The sequence below is a fragment of the Sardina pilchardus genome, chromosome 15 (assembly GCF_963854185.1).
Source record: "Sardina pilchardus chromosome 15, fSarPil1.1, whole genome shotgun sequence".
In the NCBI taxonomy this organism is placed as follows: Eukaryota; Metazoa; Chordata; class Actinopteri; order Clupeiformes; family Clupeidae; genus Sardina; species Sardina pilchardus.
The window spans coordinates 22,972,655-22,982,654 of record NC_085008.1 but is presented as its reverse complement, the minus strand read 5'-3'; the positions used below and the strand labels follow the sequence as shown (position 1 = coordinate 22,982,654).

The 10,000-nt window shown below is 45.7% G+C and overlaps 1 protein-coding gene across 1 annotated transcript in view; it reads right to left on the bottom strand.

Annotated features, from left to right (window-relative positions):
- The window catches only part of LOC134101597 (capping protein, Arp2/3 and myosin-I linker protein 3-like), a 38,857-nt gene that overhangs the window by 10,794 nt on the left and 18,063 nt on the right, over positions 1-10,000 (bottom strand). Inside the window, exons 21-28 of the mRNA XM_062555303.1 lie at positions 8,978-9,150; positions 8,031-8,099; positions 6,540-6,633; positions 2,774-2,872; positions 1,982-2,101; positions 1,449-1,562; positions 1,001-1,176; positions 362-449 (exon numbers count right to left, since the gene is read on the bottom strand). Of these exons, the coding sequence (XP_062411287.1) occupies positions 362-449; positions 1,001-1,176; positions 1,449-1,562; positions 1,982-2,101; positions 2,774-2,872; positions 6,540-6,633; positions 8,031-8,099; positions 8,978-9,150 (933 nt within the window). The remainder of the gene's footprint in view (positions 1-361; positions 450-1,000; positions 1,177-1,448; positions 1,563-1,981; positions 2,102-2,773; positions 2,873-6,539; positions 6,634-8,030; positions 8,100-8,977; positions 9,151-10,000) is intronic.

Genomic DNA, 10,000 nt, shown 5'->3' with positions numbered 1-10,000 from the left:
TGTAATCCAAATTCCGATTAAATGCATCATTCTGGTTCTTTCAGCGACAACATAATTGGTATTCAGAGCAGTTTTGCTTGTGTGTACTACAGTATGTCAAAAACAACTCTCTTTCGTACTGTTTGCCTTTCTAATGGCTTACTTTCAAGTCATTTCCCAACCTGCTAGACTCAGCTAGTAAATCTGTCATAGCCTACGCACACAAATAACAAATAGATCGACTATTTTTTGTGAGTAAAACTACTGCACTGCAATATGTCTCGGCATATTGACATCTTATCATGTACTGTATTGTTTCATGATCGCTACATTTTTTATTTCACAGACACCTTTTCACACAACAGCCTTGTAAGTTGCTTACCAGGGCTTTATGGGTGGAGTAGAGCTCCTGCAGGATCTGATCCACAATGGAGTTGGTTAGATAGGCCACCACCGACAGTTTCACCTCCCTAAGACCACAAAGCACACACACATGAGAGACACAAAATGGAGGACGTAACACCTGAGGGCAGAATACAGGCAAGGGTGCTGATGCTTTATGTTGTGTGATGTGATGTGTTTGTTGCACTTGGACTGGGGAACTAGGGAATGTGTGTTACTCATGGGTTTCATCAGGTCCCTTTCCACAGGTGGGTTAATCAAGCACCATGCCGTCTGCATTCATAATCTAGGTGCTTGATTTTCTACACCTGTGGAAAGGGACCTGATGAAACCCATGAATATGTGCCACTGTATTACTTCCTATATAGTTACAATCGAACATACTGATTTCTGAATATGAACATCCATTTGGGACAATAAAGTCTGTCTATCTGTCTATCTATCCAACTATCTATCTATCTATCTATGGTATCTGTCTGACTATCTATCTAACTACAGTATACTGTATATTTCCTTTATGTTTCTATCATTCTATCTATCTATCTGTCAATCCATCTATCTGTCCATCTATCTGTCAGTCGTCCCTTGTTTAGCCGCTGTTGTGTTTTGATTGGCTTACTCGAGTGCCCGGTGGATGTCCTGCGCTGCCCGCTCCATCAGAGCGGTGCGGATGGCGGAGCGAGGGATAGAGACGCGCTCCGAGACGGACGAGAGAGGAGGGCTCAGGCGCTCGGCCGCCGCCGAGGAGAGTGGACACAGCTCGCGACACAGGGACACCATGGAGTCCACGATCACCTGGCCGCAGCCAATCAGGGGACAGGGATGAAAACAAAACGTGTCTGATCAGAACGCTCACATTTCAGGAAGAACTTACAGTCTGTAGTTTCTTACAGCCATTACTTACAAAACATGCCCTTAATCAAAAACATGATAAAATTAATTACCTAATGATCCATGAAATAATTAATAATATATAAAATAGCCTACATTCTAATAATTATACTATAAAACCAATAGCAGACTTTTAGGACCTCTCTGTGTGCATATATATGTGTGTGTGCGAGTACCTGGAGTTCCTTGTCCGCAGCTTTGGCCAGTTCTCCAGCCAGAGAGTCCAGCCGTTGCCGTACTGGTCCGTCCACTGAGAGCACATGGGCCAGCTCACACAGGGATGGATACAGCTGTGGATGTGTGTGTGTGTGTGAGAGAGAGGACCACAATGCAGAGGTCAGAGAATGACAGCCAGACACACACACACACACACACACACGCATACTGTACACACACTCTCTCTCTCTCTTCCTCTCTCTCTCCATATCATAAACATTTACATTGTACGTTTTTGTTATTTCTTTACAGTAATGTGCTCCCAATAACCCACTTCAATGGCATTATCTTACCAAACATACTTGATATTTGTGTACAAGAAAAGTATTTTCCTAATGGAGATTTACTGTGATAGCAGATATCACAGATTCCAGCTCGCTGAAGACAGCAGTGGGCCTCACTCTTCTGCCAACATAACACAACGACACACTTGCGGAGCCCCTCACACACTCAGTCCACACACTCCTCCGTCCACTCTCCTGAGGTCACTCACCGCCCGTGAGTTCCTGGCCTCCTTGAGCACCTGCTTGGCGGCCTGCAGCTCCTCCACCTCCACCACGCCCTTCAGAGCACACACTTGCTGCTGCACCCGCACACACAGCCGCTCCATCACCTGGGGAACAAAGGACCGTCAGAGAGAGGGAGACACACACACACACACACACACACACACACACACACACATACAGAGACACACACACACACACTTATTCACACACGCACCACCACACACACAGACACAGACAAACACACACACACACACACACACACACACACACACACACAGACACACACACACACACACACACACACACACACACACACACACACACACACACACACCACCACCACACACACACACACACACACACACACACACACACACACACACACACACACCACCACCACCACACACACACACACACTCACACACCACCACACACACATACGCAAATCCATCCATCTTTGGGGAGGATGAGAGATGATACCATCAATTGATGACACACATCCACGCATACAGACGTGCACATACGCAGATTCACACACTCCCACTCACACACACACACACTCACATTCACATTCTCACACACACACACACACACACACAGAACCAAGCCAGCCCATGCAGACAGCCTGATGCTTCATCAGTCACAGAAACCCAAACTAAGCAGATATGCATCGACAACAACTCTCTCCCTTTTCCTCCCTCTCTCTCTCTCTCTCTCCCTCTCTCTCTCTCTCTCTCTCTCTCTCCCTCTCTCTCTCCTTCTCTCATCTCTCTCACCTGTTCCGCTGTGCTGGTGACGAGGCCCTGGTGCAGACGCAGAGCCTGCCTCTGGGAGAAGCGCTGGGTCTGGTTGTTCCTCAGGAGAGCTCTCTGGATCTGGACACACCACAATGACCACAGTGACCACAATGACCACAATTAAAGGAGGATCAGGAGAACAGCTTCATCTGACATGGAATAAAAAAAATAGTACTGTGTTTTGTGTTTTGTATAGTAAAACATACACCCAGCCACATTGTTTAGGAAAAATTACTATTCATCTACTCATGGTGAACCACTCACACCTTATAGCACAAAGCACAGGCGGCATCTGTGTTACTACGACGGAATCATTACAATGGTTCCAGGCCTGTGCAGATCATCTGAAGGACACTTGAGTATGTACAGCATTACAGGCTCCTGAAAAGCCCAACGGCTCATCAATGGCTCAGTTTGAAATTGTAAAGCAATAGATTTTAGGCTCGAATCCAGCTGCTCCATAACTATTAACAGCAAGTGTTTCATCTTCAGTATACAAGGAACAGAAAGCTTACAACACACAGACACACAGACACACAGACACACAGACACACAGACACACAGACACACAGACACAGACACACACAGCTCTTATGTGTGTGAGCAGCACCATCACACCAGCCAGTTTTGCGAGCCGAAAGCCTCACTAGGGATCCCTACCTAGCTCAGGTCTCGCGTCTGAAACACAGACAGTCTCCTCGCTGCACTACCTAATTATCTGCAGCAATTAAGTGTTGCAGAGTAGTCTGTGATTCTCCTAATAGGCACTTCATTACAATAAACGCAGCTGGAACTCTCAATGCAACAGAGACAGAGAGGTAGTTTAGTCGTGTTTACTGCGGGTCTGCGGGGGAAGAAACAAACTATTTGCCCGACTAATCAAAATGAAGATATTATAGCTTGTGATTACAGCACCTCCACCTGAGAAAAGTGAACCTTTACTCTACTGTGTGTATTTAATATTAATGGAAATCCTTTTGGAGTCAAGCATTATAGGATATGATCCATCATAGGCTTTGTGCCATTGTCTTGTTAAAGTCGTCTAAAGGAGGTGAAGGTTGAATGGGCTTTATAAAGTAGCACAGAGGTGAGCCTTGTTTCTTTCCTCTAGTTTAGTTTCATAGAGCCACAGCGCTTATGGGCTTGGGTCAGCACAAGTCATTCTAAATCATGTGATTTATTGCGTCCCAGTAAAATTGATGGTATGAAAGGTTCTGGCCCACGGCCGCTGGCGACCTTATGAAAAGGCTAGACCCTCACGAGCTCTGCCCTTTGGGAGTACATCCGTTTTGACAGGACGTTCATAAAACGTCACGCTGACCAAGGACAAGCAGCAGCAGCAGCAGCAGAGGTGTTTCCTCCTACAAGCATAGCCACAGGGCACCTTCAGGACTTTACTATGTTGTGATGCGTGGTGTGGGCTCGTTTCTGGCGTGGGTCTGTTTTCGCTGGGATTACAGTCTGGAATTGCCCTCCACGAGGGAAAACGATGGGCCATTCTGAAGGCGCCAACACGGTAACTAGAGCCATGAAGCTGCTATGAAGTGTTTGTGTTTGTTTGAAAGGTAGCTAACGGCGGCCGCAAAGCTAAACGGCGCTGTTAGAGATAGACAAAGTGGTGCAAATAATAGGGCAACGCTAGCAAACAAAGAATAGCAGCTGGAGCAAAACGTGTTTTTGAACAAATGGTAAACAGAGTGCATTTATATAGTGTTTCTCTACTGAGCTCTCAAAGCCCATTCACAAACACACATTCTTACATCGGTGATATAAGCTGCTATGCAAGGCGCCAACCCACACATCGGGTTCAGTGTCTTTCTGAAGGAGTCGAGAATCAGGAGCAGCTGGACTCAAACCGGTAACCTTCTGGTTTCCAAATGTCTCCTCTACCTCCTGAGCCACCTTTAACACCACCACCACTCAGTGTTGCCAGATTGGGCTTCTTTTTACATTGTTCGGCGGGGGAAAATAAGCAGTAGGCGGGTAAATAACATTTTGAGTTGATTGGTTCTTTATGAGAAAAACCTCATTGGGCGGTTTTTAGCTGCAGACGGCGGGGTGATTGGGCGGAAATCAGTCAACCCAATCTGGCAACACTGCCACCACTGCCCCCCCCCCCCCCCCCCCATGCCCAACACCCCTTACTGACACCAAGGTTTGGGGGAAAGTCTAATATACCAACTTGCACTGTTGGTAACAAAGTAGGAAATATAGCAACGCCCATGGCAGTCGGTCCTGATTGGTTATGGTCCGGTCCAGTTGTTTCAAAATGAACCTGAAGTCTATGGCCATTAGGCTGCACTGACTGGAAACAATCCCCGCTGGAGTCGGGGCGGTCAGACACGATTCACAAAGTGAATTTGGGTTCGGTCAAACCAGGCACGCTCCCTTGTTTCATCTCTGAGCGTCAGATTTGGAATGCTGCCCTGACCTACATCATACGCTTCCAGAGCTGGCTGGGATCCCCCTCACGAGTGAGCAGTTATCGTGTGTGTGTGTGTATGTTTGTGTGTGTGTGTGTGTATGTGTGTGTGTGTGTGTGTGTGTGTGTGTTTGTGAGACAGAGTGCGAACATAATATGTATGTGTATGACCATTTAAAGGACAGCACCATATCCAGAGGCCATGTCAATACACATATTTTTCCAATCAATACAGATCTGACAAAAAGCCCTCTTTCTCTGACAGCTCTGGTCGGAGCAGGTCTAGACTTATTGATGCAACCATGCCAACCACACCTCAACAACACACTCACGGCAGCCCTCAAACAAATAGCAAAGGCCTTCAATAAACAGAGCCTCTGAGTTAAATGTCTCGTGTACACAATCCAAACAACATCAAACTTCAATCATCTGAGTAAACAAGACCCTTCAACAGCCAGTCTCCAGAGATGACTGACCACCGACCAGCTCAGAATAACGAACAGCCTGGCCAGTACTGCAACTGCGAGTCGGAGTGTGTGAAGGAGATGGTGTTTTACAAAGAGGTCTCTGGTTAGGGATTTGGATTATGGCTTCGCTTAGGGCTGCACAGTTTAGGGAAAATATCTAATTGCGTTTCTTCTGATAATTCTTCTGACTGATATTGCAATTTGAATTGCAATATAATTTTTCAGAGTCTGTCAAGCTTCAGTTCTTTGTTCCAGATTTTGCTTTAAGTTGGGCCACTTCTGAATGGTGACCAGTGCATCCACTCCTGTTCAATGATCTTCACTGTGTCACACAAAGAGGAAGACATGAACATAACTAGAAAAGCACTCCGAGAGTGCAGACCTCCGCCAAGCGAAAAAACCTAACCACCTCCTGTGATATGGATCGCCTCCGGTGATACGAATCACTCCCAAGATTGAAATGTTTCTTCCTTGGGTCATTTCAGACCTTTCCTGAAAATCTTTCCTCGAAATCCATCCATAACTTTTTGAGTTATTTTGCGAACAAACAAACAGGCAGACAGACAGACAGGCAGACAGACAGACAGACAGACAAACAAACAAACAAACAAACAAACCCCAATGAAAACATAACCTCCTTGGCGGAGGCAAAAATCCCAGATCTAAGTGGTTTAAACCACTGGGACCGTTAAGAGCTGCACAATTAATTGCAGCCTTTGCGATTAGCTAATTGAATTTGTTTAAATTGCAATTTTGATCAATTTTGATTTCTGGATTGCGCAGCACTAGTGTGGGTGGGGGTGTCGGTTTTTGTTTGTGTGTGTGTGGGTGGGAGAGCAGTGGGGGGCGGGGCTACCTTGGTGAGCGCCTGCTCCATCTTCTCAGGTGCACTGCGGTAGGCCTGCGTGATGTCGCTGAGGGCCAGGGGCATGTACTGCAACGTGAAGTTACTGCAAGGGAGAGAGAGAGAGAGAGAGAGAGAAAGGATGGAGGGATAGAGGGATAGAGGGATGGTAAAAAGAAAGAGCAGAGTTAGGACAGGGTGGAACGTGCGGAAGAGAAACAAAGCGGAAAAAAAAGACAAACAGACTCTCACAAAAACACATGCACACAGAGACACACACACAGGAGAGGGGAGAGAGAGAGAGAGAGAGAGAGAGAGTTAGGAATACAAAGACACACAAACACAACAGGAGGGAGAGAGAGGGAGAAGGAAAGAGAGTTTTAAAGGAAGAGAGAGGAGGCAATTTCATGAAACAGATGTATAAAATGCACTCCAGCAGCCATTCACAAATCACACATTCACAAATCCTCCCTCATGATGGATACCCGGGCACATCCAAAGAGAGAGATAGTATAACAACATTAAGCCTAGCTCCAGAGCGAGCTTGCCCTATCTCATAAAGTTAGCCCCCGCTTCCTTAATGAGAATTGGTTTAATGCTGCTGGTAGCAAATAGAATTTCTAGCCTCCTGGTGTGTGTCTGTGCCCTGTGGGAGAGAGTGCTGCTTGCTAACAGAAAACCTATTTGAACACCAAACAACATGTCTCATTAAAAAAATAACTAGCATTGCAGCACCCAAATAGGCATGACATTCATTAGCTTTAAAACGAAAATGAACAGGAGTTCTCTTGGCTGGAATGAAAGCTGAACTTGAGCTGCCTACAAGGTCACATGTAGAATGAGAAATATGTATGAAGAAGCATGTTGCATGTGGATGAGGATTCTGGTGGATTGATCAATGTCAGCCTCATTTTTAAAAAAGCAGATGTATGGTGGTAAATTAATGTAACCCTTGGGTATGATTAAACGTGTCTGAGATAAACAGACTGAGAGCCCTAGGCCTTATTTCCATTGTGGCCCTCTTGGGAAGGTGACAAATGTATAGGTCATGGGTGACAGGCTGATGTAACGCGTTGAGACTGCGTAGAGAACAATTAGTGCAGCACTCCTCATCACGCCGCCTGGCTTCATGTAAAGCACATCATTAGGAAATGATGTGATTAAGGTGTTACTGAGTGTGTGTGTGTGTGTGTGTGTGTGTGTGTGTGTGTGTGTGTGTGTGTGTGTGTGAGAGAGAGAGAGAGAGAGAGGAGAGGAGAGAGAGAGTGAGAATGTGAGAGAGAGAGTGTGTGCACACACTTGTGACTACGCACATTAGTGCATGTGTGAGTAATGTGTGAATGTGTGACTAAAACATCTAAATTTGTGTGTGTGTGTGTGTGTGTGTGTGTGTGTGTGTGTGTGTGTGTGTGTGTGTGTGTGTGTGTGCATGTGTGTGTGTTTGTGCAAGTGTTTATATGTACTGTATATATATAAGTGTGTATATTCAGTATCTGAACTCACTGCTCCAGTGCACGGGCCACGTCCAAGAATCCTGTGGCGGTGGTGTTATTCCGGTCCCATGTTACACTCCTGTAACACACACACACACACACACACACACACACACACACACACACACACACACACACACACAAGATGAGTGAGTAATCACTGTTTGTAAAAATAAAGACGAGGGGGGTAGAAGATAAGAAGCCATGACTTCACCACAGCTTACACTACACCACCACCTCACCACAATCATGTCACCGAAAAATCTCTCTTCCGTCCCCTTTCAGGTTCGCACACATTTTCGCCTGCACTACACCCTTTTCTCTCCCTCTATGTGTGTGTGTGTGTGTGTGTGTGTGTGTTCAGGTCGTTCTAAGTCCCTCTCTTCTCTAGCTCTCTGCACTCCTTTCTCCATCCCGTCATCATTATCTAAGATGCTGTCTTTAATTCCGTATTGACTTTGCAGAAGGTTGTTGATATTCGAGAGCAACGGTTCCTCCAAATATAGTGTTGATTGCTTGTGATTGTGTGTGGCTCAGACAAAGCCACTTGGCTTGTTTCCCATTCATGCACACGCTAAGTAAGCAGCTAGATTATTCTCAGGAGCAATACGCTGAATTTGTCAAAACGCACAATCACTGCCAGCCCTTTAATAGGCTGAATAGACTCTACTATTTGTTTTATATTAGTCCTCCTCTCTCTCTCTCGCACTATTCCCCTCTCTCTTTTTCTCCTTATCTCTCTCACTCTCTCTCTCTGTCCCTCTCTCTTTCTCTCCCTATCTATCTATCTCTCTCTCTCTCTCTCTCTCTTTTTCTCTTTCTCTGCCCCCCTCCCTCTCTCTTTCTCTCTCACTCACTCTCTCTGTCCCTCTCTTTCTCTCCCCCTCTCTCTCTCTCTCTTTTTCTCTTTCTCTGCCCCCCCCCCCTCTCTCTCTCTCTTGTATTCTCAGCCCTCACCTGAGCGTGGTGTTGATCTGCAGGGCTTTGCTCAGCATCTTGGCCCCGATGTCCTCCATGTTGTTGCCGCTCAGGTCCACCTTGCGCAGGCAGGTGTTGCTGCCCAGGGCGTTGACCAGCACCGTGCCCCGCGAGCGCAGCCTGGAGTCCGCCAGAGAGAGCGACTGCAGCGCCTGTGGGGGGGGCAGGACGGAGGGAACGACAGATCAGGAGACAAAATATGAGTAAAAATGAGATACAAATACAAGGGGGGGTTGAGAGAAAATATGAAAGAGTGAGAGAAAGAGAGAAAGAGAGAAAGAGAGGGGGGGTAAGATACAGAGAAATGAAAGAGTGATAGAGACAGATTACAATACAGAGAAATTAAAGTGAGGGAGAGAGAGTAAGATAGAGAGAGGAAGAGAGAGACAGATAGTAACGAGAGAAGAGAGGAAGAGAGAGCGAAAGAGAAAAAATGAGATAGGCAGAGGGATGGACAGACAAACAGACAAAGAGAATCACAGACAAAGAGAAAAGAAACTCATGACTAAGAATAACTGACACACTCCACTGAGTGTGCGTTTACTCTTCCTTTCATTTCTTCTGTAATTGCTTTTTCCACCTCTTTTTCTCCAGCGCCCTCTTTTACTTTTCACAAAACAATATTTGCTCATGGAATATTCTATATGCTTCACGCTTGGCTAGTTTCAGATAAGTGCAATGTATTGCCATTAAAGTGAATCTGCATGACGAAATGTAATGGGGTATAAGAATAACATACAGGCGGGAAGATCCACACAAATCAGACATAAAGACCAGCTTTCAGACAAAAATGAAAGAGTTTGAATATTAAAGAGTATGAATTGTCTAATCCTTCACATTTTCCCTGACCTCTCCTTGAATATACTCTCTGGAAGCCTTTGATTGGAGGTGTGGTATCTTGACTATCATCGTCAAGGTAATGTTAAAAAAAAAAAAAAAGGCTTTTTCATTCCTTACAAAAAAAAAAAATGAACACACAAGCCTTCGTTGTGTTGAGAGGGG